The 23898-nt window shown below is 38.7% G+C and overlaps 1 protein-coding gene across 2 annotated transcripts; it reads right to left on the minus strand.

Moving 5' to 3' along the window:
* ssh1a (slingshot protein phosphatase 1a) lies at positions 1 to 23621 on the minus strand. 2 transcript variants are annotated; one of them, XM_028034803.1, is made up of 15 exons: positions 23414 to 23621; positions 20791 to 20828; positions 12683 to 12783; positions 10547 to 10611; positions 9960 to 10081; positions 9056 to 9124; positions 8791 to 8856; positions 8379 to 8573; positions 8148 to 8241; positions 6885 to 7013; positions 6620 to 6666; positions 6358 to 6504; positions 5192 to 5392; positions 4373 to 5072; positions 1 to 3449 (listed from the first exon to the last, which is right to left on the minus strand). In XM_028034803.1, exons 1-15 carry the CDS (start codon positions 23492 to 23494, stop codon positions 2424 to 2426), a joined length of 3081 nt encoding a protein of 1026 aa, XP_027890604.1. In that variant the 5' UTR covers positions 23495 to 23621; the 3' UTR covers positions 1 to 2423. The 2 variants fall into 2 exon arrangements, with proteins under 2 accessions (XP_027890604.1, XP_027890605.1); XM_028034804.1 differs by lacking the exons at positions 20791 to 20828; positions 23414 to 23621 and adding an exon at positions 15271 to 15697.
* Positions 23622 to 23898: the final 277 nt, after the last annotated feature.

Genomic DNA, 23898 nt, shown 5'->3' on the forward strand with positions numbered 1-23898 from the left:
TAAATTATGTAAAACAGGATTTTATTTTCATAATTAGCACATACAGTACATTATTTTCTTACCAACATAAAAAGTGCAATATGCATTCAAACTACAGCAATGCACAGTACAAAAATTACTGCATAATTAAAATATAAAAAGAAAAAGGTTACAAAACTGTGAAGTAACCTATTGTGAACCTCGTCACAAAAGCTTTAAAACTCACTGATGATATGAGCATAAAAGCCTAACAGCTATGAGCCCCGGGACTCCTCAGATTCTCTTTGACTACTCCGAAAGGTGCAAAAAAGAGGTGACAGCATTTAAATATGTACGCGATTGACATTTGGATTCACATATTTCGTACAGCTTTCAATTTGTTAAGACGGCAAAAATAACTTTGGTCTCCCACACTTCGAAAAGCACAAATGAGCTTAAAGACATTGGCAGCACTTTAACTGAATTTAAGCCAGAGAATGATTACAGGTAGTGTTTACACCGTTTTTTTTTTATTTGTAAATGTCAGAAATGTCCACACAAATGTGAGCTCTAACTCTCACACTAGCCATTTTTATTTTGATCTCAAGCCATGCTGCATGACTTCTTGTCACTACGCTCCTCCTGAAATATTATACAATGTAGGAAATGATGAGGTTAATAACATTACTCCAATGTTATTTTGGAAGATAGCTCGCCAGAATCGACTCAGTAACAAAAAGCAGTGCAAAAGGAACAACAAACTCAGAAAAGATTCTGTTCTGTTTGTTGAAAACAGCAAGTATGCCTCTGGCAACGGTTGTTTCTCTTCCCACTCCCATTCACGCACTCATACGCACGTGTAATTAATATATTACACATTAGTTTAAAAAACAGCAACAATGTCCTCACTCTAACCAAGCATTAGTGAAAGAAGTCCAATTAAAAGACTAGTTCAGGATTTTTGAAAAGAGGTTCTGTTCATTTAATATAAATCCTGTTAAGATGGTCTCAGAGGCCAAACCAACAATATTTTATCCTCTTAAAACAATTCTAATCGCAAGAACATCAAAGCAGTTTATAAAACTGATAAAACTTTGAACTCTTTTCTTGTTTGCATTGGGTGGTTATTAACACAGACGCCATGTTCATGTCACAGAAAACAGAGGTAAGAGGATGCGCACCATTAATGATCTTCCTGCGTGAAACACCTACTGAGAACAGAGCATTTAAAGGTTTCCAGTCAGGATAATTGTGTGATTGCCAAAACTGCATGTTATATATATTTTAGTTTTTACTGTGCTTCTGCTGACTCTGAATAAAAATGTGTTACATGTTGTGTTCTTGGTATTTGTTTCATGGGGAAGTTCATTGTGGCACACTGCCTCCTATCTCAATTTCCTGTTAATAATCGTTTCAGGCTAAATAACCCCCAACATGAAAGACACAATGTTTCTGTAAGCTTCAATGGGTTTAAATTTAAAACGTTTTATGACCATAATAATGTAAATATAATTATTAGACATGACAAAATGAAATTTAAGACCAAGTACTGAAAACTTGGAAAAATTAAAACCTTAAAAAAGCCTAGGAACATGCAAAAAGCTGGTCAGAGATTATTATAAGAATTTGAATGCTGTAGGTCTACTAAACTTTCAGCCGTATATCGAGAATGGCATAAATCCATTGTAACGTATAAATAAATAGAATAGTTTAGCTTTTTTAGAAGGGATACTCATTTTACATAGTTTTAATATTCTTTTAAAAATGTCTAATCTCCTATCAACTAATTTTTGCCTTAATGCCAGGAGTATTAGTAATACTTGCCATAACAGTGCAGTGTATTACACCAAGACTGACAGCGTTACCATTTCTGCTAGAAATAAAATATTAACTGCTTTTAACCTTACTGCAGAATCTCACTTCAAAAATCCTGAAATATTCTGGACAGGAACTCACTGAATGCAACATGAGGTAAATTAAAAAAAAAAAAACAGTCATCAAAACAACTCTGCTTCCACCAAACCAAACTCTCAGTTAAAGTGAAGCTCGTTGAGCAATTCAAGTTCATCAATGCAGGCTATAACTTTATACCTGACAGGTAAACGTAAAGTAGGAGCTGCTGGAAACCAAGTTAAAGGTCATAGAGCGCCTCGTACCGTCTCAGCATGCAATCTGTCACACAGATCTGTGCCTCAGGTCTCTTGGGTAAGGCACTTGTTTGTCTGTGATTCAGAGTTAGAGGTGATCTGATGGCTTAACAGGTTTGTCAGATACAGCAGTATGACTTTGATCGCTATGAACAGCAGTTTGAGAAACATTGTGGCCTCCTTATGTAAGAGTTGGCATTGTGTTTGCTCAGTTTCGACTCGCTTTTCACCGGAATGGGTGCAGCCCTTCACAACCACACGGCGCAACAGAAGGGAAGGTGAGTGGAGCATACAAATGTATGAGTCCCACTTGATACGTCAGCTCCTGGGCTCACCTGGAAGTGCTCTTTCTGGAGTGAGCAGGTTCTTGCCGGGTCTGGACAACGACGAGGCGGTCGGAGAGTCCCACTCTAAGCCTTGGTCCGGCTCAGGGGACAACGAGAGGAGCAGCAGTGTCCCAGCGTCTGAAGAACAGGCCGAACACAGGTCATCGGAGGAGAGGTTGAGGCTTCCCAACTTGGCCAGCGAGTTGGAGCGCTTCAGCCTGGAGGGCACGGTTAGGCCTGCCAGCCGCAAGCGCGTCTCAATCTCCTGCGCCCTCTGACGCACGAGGCCGGGTTTCCCCCGCACGCTGCGCAGACTGTCACTGCTGGAGCTCCGTGTCAGCGTGGAGCCGTGAGGGGAGGAGGTGGGTGTGAGGAGCCCTGAACCCACCACCCCCAACAAGGCTTCGTTGGTCAGTGGCACTACCAGTGGCTCTAACCGCACTTGGCACGGGGTTGATGTTTTAGCGAAATCCCCGGTAAAACTGGAGAACTCCTCCTTTTCCACATTGTGAGACGGACACCTCTGAGACTTCTGGCATTCCTGCAGGGACATTCCTGAAAGCCTCTCAAGCCTCTCTGCCCGACGCCGGACCAGGCCAGACCGACGCAGCTGCAAAAGGCTCTCCTGCTGTTGGCCAAGATAACAAGCCACTGCGGGCGTCTCTTCCTCAAAATCGGCTCTCATCAGCTCAGGGAGAACATCCGAGGCAGATTCAGTTTGGCTGTCTTGAAGCAAATGGCTGCTGTCCTCATCCTCCGCTGACTGCTGTTCCTCTGAGGACGGCAGAGCGGTGGCAGAGGCTGCACAGTTGGCACAGTCACACTGAGGACCACAGGGCTTCAGAAGTCCCGCTGAAGTTGAAACGCCTTCAGAATGATGCAATGAAGCACTTTGGACTTCAGAAGGAGGGCGGGCGTTAAGGCGAAGCTCAGAAGCTGGAGAAGAAGAACGCTCTTTCTGATGAGACCCAGGCACCAGAGAAGCATCTCTCTGAAGAAGGAGGGAGGAAGATGTGTCCTAAATAAAGACAAGATAAAACACGTCTGATGAAAACACAAGTCAGATGAATAAATTCTGATTTATATAGATTCATTACAAGCAGAGTGATGCAATATAGTGGTTAATTCCTGATAATATTGATTATTATAAGTTACAGACTCTAAAAACAGAATATTACCGTTACAAGGTTCCTGCGCAATTTTAATTTTAAAATCAATTACTTTTCAAGACTATGATGCAGCACATATGACATCTGGCCTCAACTTAAACCAGCTCTAGTCCAAAATTTGTAAATTTTATATTTACCCACAGGGATTGTGGTATTTCACAATAAATGTTGATTCATTAAGGGGCAATTTTTGTTTTACAAACTTTGGTACCATTATTTATTTACTTTCCCAGACTTTTAAAAACTATGTAGGACCTAAGGACGCATAAAATATCACAACTACATTGTCATCGCAATATCACTATGAGCAATATTCATATCACAAAGGACTGTCTGCAGTGCAATGACTGTTTACTTATATATATATTCTAAGTCATATGAAGTTGTTAAAGTAATATTAAGTTGGACACAGTCTCACAACAAGAGACACTCACACCAGACACAAACGACTTTGTCCAAAATGCTAAAGACTGCAGAGTGATGGTAGCACAAATGAGAAAGAAGAAAATAAGCATATATTGCAATTGATATTATCTTTGCAATATTTACCAATATTGCCGCCATTGTAATATTTATTAATATAGTGCAGCTCTAGTAGGAACTTGTCTGGCATGATTCTTTTGTATGCGTTCTGTACTTTTGGTTTTGGCACTCTGCGCACAGAACATTTCTGTATTATATAACTTTTTTCGGTTTATTTAATATCGAAATTTTGTGATAAACATAATTTTAAGCTAACCACAGTCATCATTAAAATATTTCTCAAACTTACCTTGTGGTTTTGTAGAAGGCTCAAATGATTGTTGTTGTTTGAATTGTCATTAAGGGATGCCAGATCCATCCCAAACCCCTCCGCATCGCCCTCGACCTCCACATCCTGAGTCTCACCACCGTGTCCCTCACCTCCCCCTCTGTCATCTGGCTGCATCAACACCTCCATCTCTGCCTCCTCCTTTTGCACGTCCTCCTCGTTCTCCTCCTCCACTGTGCTGAACTCCAGTCTCAGCCGAAGCTCCTCCAGGGGTTCGGGCCCACGGCTGGAGGTCTGGGCAGCGGTGCCCTCTGCCGTAGGTCCAAAGTGAGGGAGCGGCAGGCCTTCCCGCCCATGGAAAGCCTCGTCGTCCAGCAGGGCGTCTCTCTCCACGTCCTCGATTTCTATGAAGACTTTTTCCATGCCGAGAAGAGGAGGGCCACGCACAGGCGTTGACGGCTCGCTGTCGAGGGCTGAGTCGGAGAGCCGACGGAAGTAGTAGTTGTTGTAAGCGGGGTCGATGTCTAGAGCAACAGTCCTGCATGGGGATGAGCAGGCGGCGCCTTTGTCAGAGGACCCCTCCTCACAGCAGGGAGACATCTCTGGGTCTGCAGTGGGATCCCCCCCATCCTCTCCTCCACAGAACTGAGCCAGACCCTGCTGACCCTCGGCCATCTCACAGTCTGCGTCCGGGTGCCACAGCTTATTGTGCCGCTGTTTGCTGGGGGCAGAAAATCCCACCGAGCACAAGAAGAGGACACATAACAAAAATAAAAAGTTTATTTCAAAAGTACTGATAGCTGACAACACGTCAGACATGTATGGAGTGAATGAGCGTACCTGGCATCTAAAATGCCCTCATACTCTGCCAGCTGCCTCATGAAACCTGCGTTGGGTCGTGTGATGTTCCTCTTCTGCTTCACAAAGTTATACGCTTTCTCCAGAGACCAGCCGCACTCCTTCATGGCATAAGCAATGACGGTGGAGGCAGAGCGACTGACGCCCATCTTACAGTGGACGAGACACTTGGAGTCGTTCTTTCTGTGGATAAGAATTACACATACATCTGTGTAATATGTGTATGTATGCTAGCTCTTAAAAAAGGGAAAACTGGCAATCACATTTGTCTTTTAAATTGACTTAAAAAGTAGATAAAGTAGGAATACAGATGATAATGGATAAAAAAAACAAACTTCCCAGGATTTAGAGGCACTCGTGGAAAAAAGCTGTCTTCTGGTTCTTCCAGATTTTGATGGTCAGTATGTACACTTCAATCAAGTGAAGCAAATCTTTTTTCTATTTTTTAACTTTCTACAACAGTGAACAAGTAATTTTCAGATTACATAGTGAAAATAATTACATTTTATTATGCTTTATAACATCAAATAATGGCTCGTAAACAATCACTTGGTTTGGTTATTTATATTAATTAAGGATAATCGGGTATATCCAATACTTGGATACATTATATGACAATAAAAAAACACCTGAAAATAGTCAAGGTTATTATTTAAGAATTTATAAAATAAGACTGCGCTGGTATTTGAAAATACTTTTTTTTTTTTTTACATCATACTGGGGTAATTTTGATGTACGAGCTGTCCCTGAACGCACCTTTAAAAAAAACATTCAGCTCCTACTTCAGGCAGCAGGATCTGGACTTTAGCTCCTTTTTTCTCCTGTGTTCACATGCAGCTTGAAGTTATCTATAGTGAGTAATTAAGTGCTGGAAAATATTCCATTGCTACTGTAGCTGAATAAAAAATATAAATTTTCCTTACATATCAGATTTCATGAATAGCCAAGCATCCACACTGGTTTTCTTTGCCGGTAAGTTTTAAAGTTATAAGTTGAGTAATTTATCTTGATCTGTTTAAAATAAAATATACATTTTTATTTCTAAATGGAGAGCTTCATCGTTGGATTCCACCACCCAAAAATGTAGGCCGTTTACACGTCAACAGAAAAGAGCTAACAAATATTATCTATAAAATTCTGCGACTCACTTTGCTTTCATGATGAAGTTATACGTGTCGTTCCAGTGAGCAAGGAGATCCGTGGCCTCTTCATCATAAACGCGGATGTTGTGATAACAGAACGTCCCTGGGAAGAAGTTGTCGATCTCCCTGGTAACGTTGAGGATGTAGCCCACCCTGGAGGAGAAACACAGCACCAACTTATCACCAGCATTCTTTCTCGCTTAGATCGTAATGAAAATATGCGTTGTGTGTGGTTATCTTAGTTCTCGCATAATCTAAAACAAATCACCCCGTCTCCTGCAGCTCCTCCAAATTAGATGCATTCCATTCAGATCCCTAAAAACAAATGAGAGAAAGTTCTGTTTAGTCAGAGTGTATTTTAACTCCGTTTAAGGTTGTTCTGTTCTTCATGACAATTATTTCACTGAGAAGATTAATTAAACAGAAATCTGTTTCTTGACCATAAAGGAATTTGAACATTTTCAACGTCATTTACATCAACAAGTCCAGCAGACATTTTTTGTGACAGTAGAAGAGAGTTTAACGATGCTCACCAAGTAGACATGGTCAAAAATGAGAGTGGCTTTGTCCATCTGGCCGAGAATCAGCAGCATCTCATTGTCAATGAACTCCTTGTATTCTTTCAAGTTGCAGTTCATGTGCTGCTCCAGCTCAGTTCGGATCTGAAAGAAAAAAGAAAATGGAAGGCCTTTGTTTCTGTCTCAATGGCTTTACGATATAAAACATAAATTCTGCCTACAGTGCCGAGGAATCTTCAAGGTTTTAATTTCAACTGTCTCCAAAGCTTGACAGATGTGAATGTGTCGCAATCTGAGAGAATAAAACTTTCTGATAAATCAGCCAAACTTCAAATAAAAAAGGCAAAACAAAACCTTCAATTCAGAAGCAAGTAAGCAGATAGTTTAACCAAAACAGAAATGGGGACTGTAACATCAGGATTTAACACAACTCCAGAAGCTGTCGCTGTGGCAAGATGTTAAATTAGAATCACACAATAAGACAATAATTGTTTATTTAAGTTTCATTTAATAAGAAAATATATTTTCTGTTTAAGTATAGGGGTGAAAATATTGGGCTCTAGGATGTTTGGTGATGTGTAGTAAGAGAAATTGTGGAACAACAAGGAAGTAAATCTATTTAGTCAGAAAAGTAAAAACCAGAAATGATGCATGTATAATAATGATCTAAACGAAAAGAAACAAATCAAAAACAGAACCTTAGATTGGCTCCAAATTTAGCAATTGCGATATGAATAGAGTCAATGAAGCTAAAACTTACTGAGGAGCTGACGCCTTTAAATATTTAGTAATGTTTCCTTCTACATTTATACTGAGCAGACTATTCAGAGGTTATGTGCAGGTTTGACTTCTTTATGCATAGCTGTTTCAATAATGATCCAATATTAACTAAAAAAAAGTAGCAGTCAAATTTCCCACAAATAGTGTAAAGGTTATAAATATCAAAAACGGATTAATTTTGAATAATTGATAAGCACAGGGACAGTGTTAAGTCTACAGGTCAAAACAATCACCTGGTTTATAAAGACGTTTAAGAAGTCAGAGACTCAAACTGCATTTTAAATAATCTGTAAACAGGATAAATAAGTGATTAAAGTTTGATTCATCTCATCAGTACTTTGAGCTACAAACTGGAAGCTGCAGAAAGGATGCAAAATTCAGCATCTTAAGTCAGTCGGGGTGTAAATCAGTGCCTTCTTCCACTGTTTACAAAACGATATCAAGAGACTCTTTGGCATGAGATTTTTTTTATTCCACTCCTTACACTTATGCTTTTACCTGTTTGCAGGTGACGTTCTCAAGGTCCTGGGAGGTCATAATGCTTCTTAGTTTGGATTTAATAAGGCACTCCGTCCTTTCCCTCTCTGAAGGCCTAGAAATAAAACAGCATCTTAACAATCTGAAAATTGCACAGAAAATTTGCTAGCCATCAAATCAGAGTACATTCCAGTTAAATTGTTGAAGTATTCACTAAGAGAGGTGTTGCTAAGGTAAATAGAGTTTTCTCACTTGTCGACAAACATGATGGGTGAGTCTGGCCGCGTAGTTTCTAAGTCCTTCATGGCGTTCCACTCGTTGATGCAGCTCTGCTCAGAAGCGATGCAGCTCTCGTAGTATCCCATCCAGGTGAGGGCAATGCCTCCAGGGAAGTAGTTAAACCTGCGCGACACCTCACAAGCCTTGTGCAGCACCTGCAACGCCGACCTAAATCATTGATCACACAAATGAAGATTCTTTTTAGGATATAGAAAGCATAGAAGTATTCAGCATCTTACATTCTCCTCCCAGCAGGTGGCACACTTATTTCTCATACATCACTGCAGCCCATCTGACTGGTTGTCAGGGGAATTACTGCGCTATTCCATTACAGGTAAACTGCAGCAGACAACCAGGGTGACTCAACAGGTTAATCATTACTCACCACATAGCCTGCACAGACACGGGCTTGAAAACATGAGTCCGACCTGCTGTGTTCACAGTGAAGCCCCTGAGGAGCAGACAAAACAGATGGGACACTGAGTGTGGAGAGAGTTGCTGCTTTGTGTGAATCAAATTCATCTGAGGTGTCAGAGAGTTGGTGCAGGATTTGATAAAAATCTGAAAAAAAAAGAAAAAGAAAAAAAACAACAACCAATGCTGTAGTTGTGTCCCCTGTTCTTTCTGACAGGGAGATTTAAATAGCTCACCCGTCTCCATCCAGATGGATCTTTGTATCGCTCCAAAGAGGTAGCACCATGCCGATTGAACAGCTTTTACTGGCATAAACACAAAAAAAATCATTTCAGGAATACTGGCATAAGAGTCTAAGAATCAAATAAATAAGAAACTATATGTTTAAGATTTTCTTTTTGCAAACATTAGTCTAAGTGACTAAAATAAGGTTACTCTCACTGACAAGAACCTCTAAACTGAGAATAAAACAGTTATAAATTTCTAGCCCCTATATTCTATACATTTTCTCAGTGAACATAATATGTTTATTATTAACACAGATTCTGAGTGTTGTAAATAGACTCAGAATGACATTGCCATACAGTTCAGTATTTACAACTGTGATTTGTGCAAATTTTCCATTTAAAAATTCTCAACTTTTCCAGACTCAAATTTCTGTTTTGTTCTGGTTCTCTGATTACAAAACAACTTACTACTTGTATAAAACTATCTGTATGTTTCACAAAACAACTCAACGCTACTCTTAGATTCTGATTTGACAGACTCTTATATCATCTTATTTAAAAAAAATATAGACACTTAACTTTTTTTTTTTACTTGATAACTCTACACTAACTACAGATTATTAAAGTCACAGTTTACAATGTATGAAAATCCATCAAATAAGAATATAAATACTTTGTTTGGCATCTAAACATGACCCAGGTTAAAACTCTGATCTAAGAGGGTCTAAAGGTCACTAAAGCTGTTATTAAATAGCCCAATCTTTATCTAGACAAAAACAACAATGAAATGGAATTCCATACTTCTCCTAACTTTTTAAAACTAATCACTTCTGATTAGTGACACCAAGAAAACGACTCAAAGCAAAACAGAGCCTATACTGCGTAAAACCCAAGAAACCGAACGAATTTGTACCAGTCTTTGTTGGTGAAGTCGATTCCCAAAAGGATGTTCTCCTCTGTGTCCTGTCGCCCGCTGGTGTACACCACCACCATGTACCGCACCCGATCCGACCACGCACTCTCCAGACGCACTGCCTGCAAAGGGAACAGGCAGGTTAACAGGTATATTACTCCCAAGTTTCCTGTTTAATTTATTAACACAGCAAAAATAAAACACAGTGACTGCAATGACTGCAATAGAAAAAGAAGATAGAAGGTTTAAATAAGAAATCAAAGGTGAAATAAAATAAAAAATCCTGTGTACGCTACATGCTGGTGAAAATCTTTGCTTGTTTATAACAATTATTGTAATAAAAAAATCAATAAAAACAGGTGAAACTCTGCTTAAAAAAGTAATGTGTCAAAATACATAATTGATAGATATAAAAATTTTATTTCATCTCTCTTACTAAAGACACCTTGCACTACTCTTCAACACCCTCATGAAACAACAACACTGAGCAAATAAGCACCAAAGTGCACAATAAATTGCAATCTGCTTGTTAAAATGATCTTATAGTCACTGTCTTGATTAAGTTTTATGTTTCTGATGTCTCTCACCAGTTTGATTCTGTCCTCTGAGCGGAGAATGTTTATCATCACCTGCAGGTGCTGAGGTAGTTCACCTGTCCGAGAAGGAAGGAGAGTGTTTTTATAGTCAGTTACTATAAATTAACATCATTAAGCAACACTGGGAGTTGATTACATGCTGTAGGCATTATGAACTTATAAAGTAAAAAGGGTTTCTAAGCATCAACTAAAGCCTGCTGATTTTTAAAAACAGAATTTAACACATTCAGTTAATTTTGATCAATAATTAATTCAATTTCAATGTGAATTAAGTCACATGTTGTTAACTAAACCAAAAGAAGCCTCCTGACTTTACAAAGTAAACTTCATCAACCACAAAATCTGAACTCAAGAACTTGTCTTTGTCCGTTTCCCCTACCCTTGCTGTTCCCTTTGACAGCTGGTCATGAAACAAGGTGAACTAGCAGAAATAACAAATGACTGTAAGTAAAAAAAACAACAACTTTGAAATATGTCACAACAGGTAAAATGATGTTCTAGATGTACAACCATGGCGGGCAAACAAGAGTAACAGGTTTATTATTCTACTGACTGTCTTCCAGCAGCATGATGCAAACTCATCCTTCTCCTAATAAATCCATATATGGTCACTGGCTGTTAAGATATTAATATTTAAATCATGCTGTGATTTCGCTTTATTACACAAAGTGAACTTAAATAACAAGATTAAAATATTAAAGCTATAGCTAACTTAATAAGCTACACAGAAACAGAAATGAATGAACAGCTGTATAAATTTAAGATTGAAATAATTGCAATTTAAGACAAAGTACAGAAAACTGCACAATACTTTACTGCAAATCATCACTGCAAATTTTGTGTCACAACAGGTAAAATGACTGTGATATAAATGCACAGTATTTATATCACAGAGACATACTGCACAAGGGAGGAACACCAGAACAAAACATATTCACCATTATCAATCTTAAAAAGAAAAATTGCTAATTGTCCACAAAACCGTCACTGGTGCATCTCTAGGATGACCCTCTATGCCTGATCAAAACAAAAGCATTTCCTACATCATTTACTTCTTTTTCATAAGAAGAGCTCAATTAAGTTCAAGTTTACATTTTTTAATCTTGATGCTGAACATGTTGAAAGATTTCTGAAAATGCTACATTTGTGCAGTGTTCATATTTATTAACACTGCTTCTCTTCCCATTTTTACATAAAATGCCAAATGTGTCCAGGTTGTGCCCAGCTGGGATAAATACCCTCAGCAACTAGAGAGACATGTTTGCACTAGCAGGGTCTGTCGCGTAGATGTTCAATGACGAACTTTAAGTTACAGATGGTAAGGTAGCAGGTCTTAGAACAAGAAAGCCCTTATTGAAGAACTCTCTATAGGTCAACCTCCCTGTCTCCCACTTCTGGGTTAAATACCACAGTTCCTGAGAAATGACACAGCTATTTCCCCTGGCAAAAGTTCCTGACGACACAGTACGTCTGGCAGATATGTGAGCTACCTTACAAAGTGGCCAGTAAATATGGTCAAAGTTGCCAGGAGCAGTCACGGTTTGCCAAATGACTTGGCAGCAGATGCGCTGTTGGCTCATGGTGAATTCCCATCATGAATGCGTGCTGGCAGGTAGGCTTTGTGTCTTTAAAGGAGCAATTGTGGCTTTCAATCAGAAAACCTTTACGGATACTGGGCATTCAGACTGACTTCAGTCAACGCAATAAGCCATACAAGCCACTTCACAACAGGTTTATTCTTTTGCAAAAGTAACCTCTCTTCCAGAGTTACAGTAGAAGAAAAACAAATCTCTAAATTACACACTAGGATTGCTACTCTGGTATTGCTGGAATAAATGTTATGAATCTTGAGTTTATAAGAAGAGAAGAAAACACGTGAGGTTCCACAAATGGTTGGGCCCTCTTTAAATCGTCCACAGAGGTTCCTCTAACAGTGCTACCATAGGCTGGATTTAAGCTGTAATCTGCCTAAGCTACGGGTCTGGAACATGCTTATCAACGACACACCCGCCATCCTTCTCACCCCTGCTATAAACATCTGCTGCAACGCTAAGGAGCGCCACAGCTGAACTCCTCGTACACCGAGACGACAGCAGGTCAAGCTCAGAAAACATGTTTTATTCTCACCTGCATGTTTGTGAGGAGGCTGTGCTTTTTGGCCTTGCTGACTGCTTCCTTGCTGCAAGAAGAGAGCGGCACCCTTCACCATGAAGAAGCTCTCGCTCAAACTGCCACAAACAAAACAAAACAAAAAAAAAAAAACAGGAAAGAGAAATTTTAAAACAGAGAAACTGTAGGTCAGATTCCATGATTCAGGGTAATGTCCAAAATGAGCAAATAAATGAAACAGCGAGGACACTCGACAGGAAAAAAAGCAAAAATTTTCAGTTTTAACAGGATTGTTTTGTTCAGTTCGATGAAGCCAACGAGACAATCGTAAATCATGGCTGTCTGCTTCTGGCCAATTCACTCAACAGCTCAGAGGAGAAGCCAAGCTGCCACGTTACAGAGGCCGACCTCAGGATTGATGCTTTGAACTGAGTGCTTATCTATCTTCTTTCTGCTGCATGGGCTTCACACTCTGATTTGACTTGTCAGGCCTTGGCTGGCTGGGTCTAATGCAGCGAGGGCCTGAATATTGACCTAACTACAGTTCTTTCCCTTTTTTGAATAGGTCTCCAGTGCTTATGAGGAGCTCTAATAAAAACAATGAGATGTTTTCCTCAGACTGAGTTCAATCACTTGAATTTAATGGAGAGAAATGTGAACATATCCGTAAATCTACCTGACAGCAGGGTGGAACACATGTTCCGTGTATTCAACGTGTGCAGTCTGGCAAACCAGGTCATCATCAGGAAGGTACAAAACTGATGAGTGACAAAATCAAAACAAATCCTTACATGTGCTGAAGACAAACCTGTCTGTAAATGCTGCTGCCATGACATCATTGTGTGCTGATGGAGGCTAAAAGAGCCCATACAGAAGAAGCAGGCTCTTTTTGGTTATTACAATTTAATTTTATTAACATCCAGGGAAAACTAAACCATTTCATTATAAATGATGATACTGGAGTGACGATTGCGATTGGTTTCCTTCACTCCTCTTTCTATCTCATTGTCATGACTTCCCCACCGCTCTCCTTAAGTTTTAGCATCATTGTATTTATGAGCATATAATTAATGCACAACATTGGAAATATATCAAATATTGCAATCAAGCAGTCGTTTGTAACTATGACACTGGACATATAAATATATATATGAAGGTAGGGTACACATAGGAAAGGTTGCCAGCCCATCGCAGGGTAACAACAACATAGAAACAACCAACCACACACACAATTTAGAGAGACCAATTAACTTAACAGTGATGTTTCTAAACTGTGGGAAGAAGCTGGAAGAAATCCACCCATGAACAGTGAGAACATGTAAATTCCATGCAGAACAATACCAGCCATGGATTCGAACCCAAGACCTTCTTGCTACAAGGCAGCAGTGCTACTTACCAACTGCATACAAATACTTGATTGCAGTTGTTGTTGCTAATGTTCAATATACCTGCACAATTATGTACATTTTTGTAAGAATTTCATGCGACTCAGCTGCATATCCCTTAGATTAGTGTAAGCTATTTTTATTTCTGATAACTGCACAGTATTTTTATTTCATAATCTTTAACAGTATATTATTAGTTCTACAATTGTTGTGTGAACCTATATATCTGATGCTGATGTTATACCTACATTTTTCCTCTAAGACTCAAAAAGGCTGTTTCTATTCTTTAACATAGTGAGGGTGGTGCAATCAGTTATTACGTTTAACAGCCAATCACTTTTTCACATAGAGCCAGGTAGGTTTGGCTTTTTCTCCCTTAATAATAAGCATCTTCATTTAAAAACTGAATTTTGTGTTTACTTGTGCTGTCTTTGACTAATGTTTAAATTGGTTTGATATTCTGATTGCACTGAGTTTGACTTTTCAGTAAGTAGTCATTCTGAAAATGTTACGATGCGTTGCTCTGTAGATCTCCAAATCTGACTAAGTTTCCTGTCGTTTTGGTCCGACAATCAAACCCCACATGCAGCAAAAAGGCCTGAACCAAACTGAACATTATGAAGGAACAATGAGTTTCATTTTGTGCACCACCCCCAGAGCTGCAAAAAAGGAGAAGAAAACGGTGACAAGGCACGAGGGTGGACAACGAGAGCTTTTGTGTCACTTTAGCACATTTATGGCTTGACTTTGTTCTATGTTTGATGTTTATGATGGAGTGTCTAGTTGCTAAAGCAAGAACAAGACTGAGGCAGCCACCTTGTCAAACCAAGATCCTGTCCAAATTCAGGCTAATAATTGTTCACTTTTCTAGACATGTGAAATTGTGAAACCTGTTTTTATGTTTTAAATCACAAGCTGTCCAACTACAGACGTCCCAACCAAACAGCCTAAGCTCTGCTCTTTCCCTGCAGCACCCTGCTATCAGCTTCTCCACAAACGCTGGGGCTAAAAATACATCTACTATCAAAGAAAGTCCAGACTGTAACAGAAAACCTGCTCACCATTATCACACCTTCAACTTCTGCTAAAGAGTGAGAACTTTCAGGTAAAAAGTTAAAAACATAGATAATAATCAAACAGTAACTGCTCCTGAAGCTGTTGAAAATGTAAATAATTTATAAGCTGATCTGCATTTTTCCAAAAAACCGTATTAACACTCACATGCGGTTTATCTCATTCTGGGTCAAAACGGCATTCTCCACAAAATAAGGTAGCATCTTCATCACGGCCTCCTGAAAGGGCTCCACAACCAGATGCATCCTGTTCTCCGGAGTGTCACCTAGGTCTGCCTGGTACCCAGTTAATGCCTCTGCATCCACATCCAGAAACAGTTGAGGAGGAGAAAAGAGGAGTAATCACAGCTTCAAATCGGTCCCAGTGGTTTTGAGTGACAGACAGTCCAAACTCATCTGGGCTGCTCAGCGAAGCAGTGCCGTCTGTTCAGAGGCCCCTCCCCCTGATCGCCTCTTCCTCCTCCCCTTCGTCTCTGTTTGTGAGTCAGCCCGCTTGCCTGCAGGGACACACTCCACCCGGTGCCTCAGGCGCACATGGCCCGTCTCCTTAAATCCCTCAGTCTGTCTTGTCTCTTGTCACAATCTCTCTGCAGTGTAGAGAAGACTGTGAGCAAGAATCTAAAAGCTAAGAATAACTCAGGAGGTGGATGCCTCTTCCCAACAGGGGAATCTTGCCTTTGAAGTTTCCTTAAACTTCAGGTTAAATCTGAACGAGGTAAAGTAAAGGCTTCCTCCTAAGGCAAGGGAAGAATGTCATTTTCAAAAACAGTTGTGAAAAAAAAATCTTTACGCGTCTTTTTCCACTACAAGAAGAAAAACCTCTTGGTTTTGCCAAAAATAATCCAAATTAGACATCTAATATTGAAAACCACATCAGGAGTCTTCAAACTTTATGATAATGTCTCAGCAGAAGTCGAGCAAAAGGTGGAGCAGGCACTGGGAAGAACTGGCATTGTCCCAAAACCCCCAAATCTCATTATAGACGAGCTTATAGGGGGAAGGATTATCTCTTTCCTTCAAGTGCCTGGTGCTAGTTGTCACTCACTCACATGCCATCAAACATGCCGTCTGAGATTATTAGAGATTACAGCTGGTTATGGAGGACATACCTTTTATGTCCCATTTGTCCCTAAACTCTGCAGGATTTCTTTTAGATGTGTAAAGTATTGTAAAAAGTAATTACAATACTTTTTAATTATTGTATTCATATATAATTAACAATTATATATGAATTATATAAATAGAATTCATAATGAATAAAGTCAAACAAATATGCTTTAATGAGATTCTGATAAGACAGACCTCCAACGCAACTTTTTTCTGAGCAACATCATGTCAATGACTTACAGAGCACTGTACACATTAGCAGAGGTTCAGAAATGTTCATTTGAAACTTCGGGCAGCTTTTCATTTCCCTCCTGAAGCATAAAGCAACTTCCCCGTAAAACTAAGGTCCAGCTTTAGAAGAATTTGGTACAGATGATGACGTAGCTCTGCGTTAGAGCAGGGTTTGTAGCTCTGTAGGAATCCAGATGGATCTGGACGGGGCAAAACAGGACCAGATGTCCTCTAAGCCGCCACCTTGAGTTGCTGGACGAAAGTGTGAGACAGCTGCTCCGAGTTACTCTTTAAAGAGGCCACTCAGAAGCTGTTACCAGGCTGGTTTAGTCATGTTTCACACACAGCACCACAATGAGGGGAGAGAAAATAGAAAAAATAAACCCCCCTGGAGGCTCTCCGTTGCATAACATTGCCATTTTTCCTCACTGACACTTTACTCAGAAAATAAAGGGAGGAGTGCAGAAGTGAGCAACCACCTCAGGTATCAGATGATGAGCCCGAGCAAGAAAAATGACATCATGAGCGTACTGAGGAAAAATTCAGGAGAAAAAAATGTGACCAATATGAGATGCAGCTGAACAAAACTTGCAATCAAGTTTTGTTCTAAACAGACTCATCTTCACTAAAAACAGAAAACAGTTCAATGTAGAGGACATGAAAAAATTTTTAAAAAAAACAACTGCCACCATGCCACAAAACCCAGGACTTCTGGAAAAATTTACTTTGGAAAAGTGTTTCCTATTCATATTTAGCATAAATCAAGAAGTGAAAAGGAAAAGCATATCAGGTCAACAGTGAAGCATTCAGGAGGAAGTGTCATGGTTTGGGGACTGCTTGCTGCAGCAGAACCTTAAGTCCCACCATGGATTCTATGATGCATCTAAAGGGGCTTCAGAAAAATGTGCTCTAATGTTCTGTAAAATAATAACAACAATAATACAGCTGAAGCAGAACTGCTGCAACTTGACAGTGACCCAAAACAATTCAGTGAACCCACCAATGACTGGACGAGAACAGAAGAATAGAAAGTTTTCAGCCGAGTCAAAGCTCAGATCTTCATCTCCATGAGATGCTGTAGGGTGACTTGAAACTGGCTGTACATGCAATGAAGCCCTTAAATCGTCTCACAACTAAAAGAGAAGATTGATGGATGGCTACATGGAGCATTCCACGTTAATTCAGCTAGAGCGGGTAAGACTATGAGGGGGTCCTAACTTTTTCCCATGACATTGTGGTTAATATGTTTTATTTGATGAGTAAAGCGAGACTCATTGTTGTTGTTTACCAGCAATTAAATCACTTACTTTTAGAAATATAAAAATGTCGGAAATATTTAATGGTGTAATTTATTTTTTCACATAACTGTGAAGACAATAAATCAAGAATACTAAGTAATGGCTGGTTAATGTCAGATAGCAACCTAAATATATATTTCTTGCTTTTTCTGAAAAACAAAACAAAAAAAAATAGAAGCGTGGAAAATTATGGGCAAGCATGACCAGAAGTCTTGTGTTCTCATTATCTATTTGAAAATTAATATGTAATTATAGTCGTATAAAAATATTTTGTAATTATTGTAAATAGAGCTCAGTAAAGTACAGTTAAAGGACAGAAAATCATACTGTTTTTGTATAGAGTTAATATTTACTATGAAATACAACATGGCTCAAAATTCAAAATTTAGGAGGGATCTGACTCGAGACTTTAGACCAATGTATAAGATGCAAAATAATGACTTAGTCCAATCTCTGGATGGGACTATAGCATTAAATTATCCTTCTTTATGAACCAAAGGATAAGCTCTGAACCACTATCTGATTTTCACTAAACTCAAAATAAAACACATTAAGTTGCATGCTGTTGATTTATATGTTCACAACCTGGGAATAATGAAGGTTCTTAGTTTTGATGCATTTATTGAATCAGAAAAAATTGATACTTCAGTGTTTGACTTAACAATCGCCAGTCAAAGCTGATCAAGGGAAAATAGCCAAATTCAATCTTTGCCTGATTGGTAAATCTTTGGCAATATTTCAAATAATCTTGAAAGTAAGACACTGTCCTTAACCTTGAACTAAAGTACCTTGCCCGTTTTTTCAGTTTACAAGCTAGTTGAATGAAATCATTCTTTGGTTAACTTCCAAAGACACCTGCACAATGTTTATGTTGGCCCTCATCAACTATCTTGGCTATTCATCATTAAGGTCAGCCAGCAAGCACAAACATCCCCATTTGTTCCCCATTTGGCAGAACATCAGCTGTCCATCAACAGATGCTACCTCTCGAGTTGTGTGTCAGATGAGCACACCCTGCTAAATACGTCTATCAAATATGCATCAACTGAATGCATTTATACTATAAACATCAAGTTACTGCCAGTTTTATTACCCAACGTGGCTTACAAAGGCTTCAAAAAATGGCAGAAATCTAGACGCAAGTCGGGACTCGCACCATGCATAGATCATGCATTACCCGAGGACATTCCATAGGCTGTTGCATAACGGAAAACAAACAGAACAGCTTGTATGATGTAGTTTCCCTCAGTTCACATTTCTTCTGAGGCAAAGTTTACAGGAATAAATGTGTGTAGAATTATAGGTCTCATAAGAGGACATACCATTGTTCACAAGAGAAAAAGAGCTGTCAAAGTGAGTGACATATAAACTCCCACATTGTTATCTTCTTGACAACTAAGGTTTGTGCTGACATGCTATTGAAGAAGCTTTTGTCCTGATAAGCTCTGAATTGAAATTAAATCCCTGGGTTTGCTCCACTGAGGCTGGGTTACAATGGTGTCCAACTGAGCTTGACTGTACTTGCTTTGCATAATTATAACAAATATTTACATCATAATAAATTGTTACCGAGTTTTGTTGTGAGGCTTGTGTGATTAAATCTGCCAGGGCTGATTGATAGTGAAAAAAAAGTACAATTATTTTGGTCAGCAGAACCCAAAACCACTGTGTATAAACCACTGTTGGACTTTTTCATGAACCCAAAAACTGAGTTTGCACTGTTTGGGCAGTAGATGGTAGTTTTAACTAAAGACTAAAAAGAGCCTCATAATTCTTCCATCTACCAAACTAAAACTTTACAACCTGATCACTTTGTAATAAATTTCTCCCACAAGAAGAAAAACAAATGACGGCATGGTATAATTAAGGTGTATAATAATATCAGTATTAGTGGGTTGTGTTAATGACTTTAAACTATTATGTATTTTCCAAGCACATAGTGCCATTTTATCACATAATCAAGTAACTATGTTACCTTCAGTTGTTAAAAAGAATACTGTATATTGAAGCTTGGGAAAGCAGCTCCAAGAAGGAGCTTTGTATAAATAGACGGCGCTTGCTAGCGTTTGGGATCTCCGTATGGTTGCCATGGGAGATTCAAGGATTTCTCAAACATGCATGAAAGAATCAAAGTAACACTCCAGGTATGTTTTTGATGAGGGAATAACTTTATAACATGAAATAAAGCAAAAAGAAATTGAATTTACAAAATACCCTTCCTTTAAAATAAAATTTGCCTTTTAAATGCTAAGTTAGCATAAGCTAGCAATGGGTGGTTTAACATTTTATCAATATTTATGATTTATAGCAATAAAGATAAAAGTTCAAATACTAATTTGAATTTGTTTGATACAATAATTTCGCATCCCTATGATACAACATTCAAATTTGGACCAAAGAATTGATTATAAAGTTAGTATTAAAACACTAAAGCTACATTTATTTCTATTCTGAGTTATCTTTATATTATTATTTTTTATTTTAGTTCTATTAATTGAATTATTAATTAGGTTTTTTAACTCGGTGTTACTAAGTATGAATTTTGGCATTAAGGAGAGACTACACAACTGCAAGTAACAAAGACTTTGTATTGATCAGAACTGCAAGTAAATGTGAAGGATGCATACATCAGATTTTCCATTATGTAAACATTTTATTGTTGCATGAACATGCAACAACAAACATTATGGTTAACAGATGGTCTGTTTAAAGAAAAACCAAAAAAAACTGTGACAAAGCAAACAAACAGACACACCATTCAATATATTCCTTCAGGGAAAGTAACACAAATGTTGCAGTTGGCAATTAAAAAGAAAAAACGTGCCAAGCAGACAGACAAACAGGTGTTTTACGACACTTGCTCCTATTTGCCGATGCCAGAGAGTCTGCCGCCACTCACGATTTCACAGCATGAGTCAAGTACAGATGCTGGTAAATAATAGTCTGTAAATAATACCTGCTTAATAAATGTGAAAGACCTTGCTCAATGCTATGTGACAGAGAAGTGTAGCTGCACGTTAAGATAAACATACCTCTGATTTATTCGCCGTTCATCGTCACTCCCGAAGTCCTGCAAAGATAAGAAGAAATGAGCGATAGTAAACTGGTTTAACTATAATCGTGAAACACACTTTAAGGTGTTGGAAAAATGCATCATCCTGAGTGGTGGGCTCTCCAACCACCTATGAGTTTGAGTACTAAAGATTTTGTTTAGATTTAAAATGGGATAGCATAAAAAAGAAGCTGCGGTTTGGTAAAATGTTCAAATGAGTGTGTATATACTCAATGTTCTAATCAAGAGACTGAAAACGTAAAATGGTCAAAGTGTTCACATCTAGTTTTGATTTGGCAAATCAAACTAAGGAGTAAAATTGTATAATTTAAATATAAAATTATATTTAAAAAATACTGTTTATGTTTATGGCTGATCATTTCTGAACACTTTTCTCCATACTTATCAGGTCAAACCACATAGTGCAATATGATATCACTGGTCAATCTATCCGCCAAATTCTTATATTTTTTTTGTGTTGTATTGATATTTACTTATATTCTTATATTCTATATTCTTATTCCTTGTTTCTTGCATAATTTAAGGTTTTTCTTGCATAATTTAAGGTTTTGGTTAATCACATTTGGTGTGTACCTTAGTATTTAATTTGTATTTTGTATTCTTTTGCACTTTTGCTTACTGTGTGTTATCTTTGTTTTTTGCCTGGGTGCTGCTGGTAACTTCAATCTCCTGAGGGAGTCTTCCCAAAGGATCAATAAAGTACAAGTCTAAGTCTAAGTCTAAAACATTTTTCCACACTGAATCATTGGGCTGTCCATGAAAATCTTAACCTTAAACTAAATCTTAACTTTTTATAATTGTAGCCTGATCTCTCAATGCCTACAAATCGTATAAATAAAATATTTGAGGCAAGCCCGTATGTTCTATGTATATTCTCTGTAAAATTTGACAGATTTGCCCAACAATAAGTCAGAATTTAGTGACAATGTTCCTTGTTCATCACACCAAAATAGGCAGCACAAATGCGTTGAGAGTAAAGTCCTTTTAGGCCAGAAGATCAACTTGAGTCACACATTGCCTGTTTTCAAACATGATCCTGCAAGCAAATTCACACACAGCCATGGAAAACGTTGCTTGTTATCTGGTAGACAAAGACGCTTTCAGAATTTTACTTTCTAACTTTCTAACACTGAGGTACTCTTAATTTGAAAAAAAAAAAAAAAGGTTATTTAATACGAGAAATGGTATATATGTATTAGTAAGAAATGCACGAGACTTACTGGGCACAAATCCTAAACAAAATGCATGATTATGTTTGTCTTCATTACTGTGCATTAGGATTAAATTGTCTCAGCTGCCTCATCACTTCATGCCAGCATCCCCTTATGTGCCTGTTTACATAAGCTCTTTTTCCCTTCACTCCTGCACAGCGCTGCTCCTCCAGCCCTCCCACCCCTTGTGAACAGATGACATCATGGCTGCGGCAGATTTCACTCAGCATTTTCTGTCACACCTGAGCACAACATTCAAAGCACTAACAAGGTACACAGACAAAACAAAACTAATCCTACAGAGGGCAGGGTCTATTTTTAAAAAGCAACCAAGTGCTGTAAAAGCCTCAACATCCAGCAATAATATGTAAAAAGTTTTTTGGGGGGTTGTGGAGACAATAAATATTTATCCCAAAGAAAAGCTCAGACACAAAAATATGGTCTTCATATCAGCAGCTGTAAATAAATACAAATTCATTCCTGATTGTATGGAGAGGAAAACAAGGTGAGCTCATGTGTTTGTAAGTAGTAAGCAGCGCCCTCACCTGGCTACTATTATCAGTGCGTGTACATAGTAAAGAAACCTGATTGTGATTGATAAATGTGTGGAATACACTTTGACTTTTTCAGCATAGTGGCCAGTAAACAAGAAACTCGAAATACAAGAATTGACTATTGTAGATCAATATAAGTTATAAGTAATCTGATTTTTTTTTCTTAAAGAATGTGTCAGTCCGGAAATCTACTTCTCACTGAGGAAATGACCAATAGTTCATAAACTGTAAACCGACACACATATCCAGAGCAATGTTTCGTGTTTTTAATTTAAAATTAAATATTTTCCTGTAAATTAGCTGCCAAGACAGTATAATAAAAATTTTAACAAGGAAATGCCTCATTTATCAGATGTACTTCTTTGTAAACAACATTCTGTTATTCTTTTTTTTTTTAAATGAATAAGATGTAAACCAGATTATTAAATGAGTCAATCACGTCATAAACAGCTAACATTATGGTTAGCTGCTGCTTGCTTCCATCATTCATAAGGTATTAAGGATTATGTTCAGCCAACATTAGCACATATCAACATTGCAACAGACGAACTTAACACTTTTTGTCATCAAGCATAATAACATGCTGACTTATCACACACTGCTGGTTAATTTTTAAAAGAAAGTAAGGAACGCGTTTGATAGCTAACAGCTTAGCATAACGTGATAAAGCCTAGCATAACATAACTAACGGTGCTAATTTAGCTTCAATCAGCGGCCCTTCCTCCAGCAACATCCCCCTCATCCTCACTGCTTCCCGGCTAGACCACCACGCCGGAGCATCGCTTTAGCTGCCCTCCTCGTAAGGGCCGAAACTGACCTCCCCCGCAGTCGTGGTCGCTGTGCTGGCGGTGGACGCGGCGCTCGGAGTCGGGGACCGCTGCAACGTTACCAACGCCATGGCTGGAGGCTGCGGATGCTGCACCGACACCGGGGCGGCCGCTGTGGCCTGGAGAGCTGCAGCTAGCTGCCGGGGCTAACGGGGTGTGGAGGAGGGAGGCAGACCGGGGTGTTATCTTGCAGGATGGGACTCAGTGTGTGGGCGTGCACGTAGGGGGGGGGGTGTGTGTGCGCGGGTGTGTGTGTGCAGGAAGAGCTGCCTTCAAGGCTTCATGTATTACCATTGGACTCTAGTAAATGTAAATGTTACACAGTAGGACAGACATTTCTAAATAACATCTGTGAAAAGTAATACTTGTGTATGCAACTTATTGCTGTCAGACATATTTTAGTTTTTAAGGCTTGCATAATATCAAAATTGATTTAAAACTAATTTATCCAAGTATAAAAATAATCTGATGCTAC

The sequence above is a fragment of the Xiphophorus couchianus genome, chromosome 12 (genome assembly GCF_001444195.1).
Source record: "Xiphophorus couchianus chromosome 12, X_couchianus-1.0, whole genome shotgun sequence".
Classification (NCBI taxonomy): Eukaryota; Metazoa; Chordata; class Actinopteri; order Cyprinodontiformes; family Poeciliidae; genus Xiphophorus; species Xiphophorus couchianus.

What these genes read in the sequence shown, in the direction of transcription:
- ssh1a (XM_028034803.1), bottom strand. Translation starts at nt 23,494, where the DNA reads ATGGCGTTGGTAACGTTGCAGCGGTCCCCGACTCCGAGCGCCGCGTCC. An exon ending in CGACCACGACTGCGGGGGAG is followed by an intron (nt 20,829 to 23,413) that starts GTCAGTTTCGGC and finishes TTATCTTTGCAG; the next exon opens with GACTTCGGGAGTGACGATGA. An exon ending in ATCCATCTGGATGGAGACGG is followed by an intron (nt 8,857 to 9,055) that starts GTGAGCTATTTA and finishes TCTGCTCCTCAG; the next exon opens with GGGCTTCACTGTGAACACAG.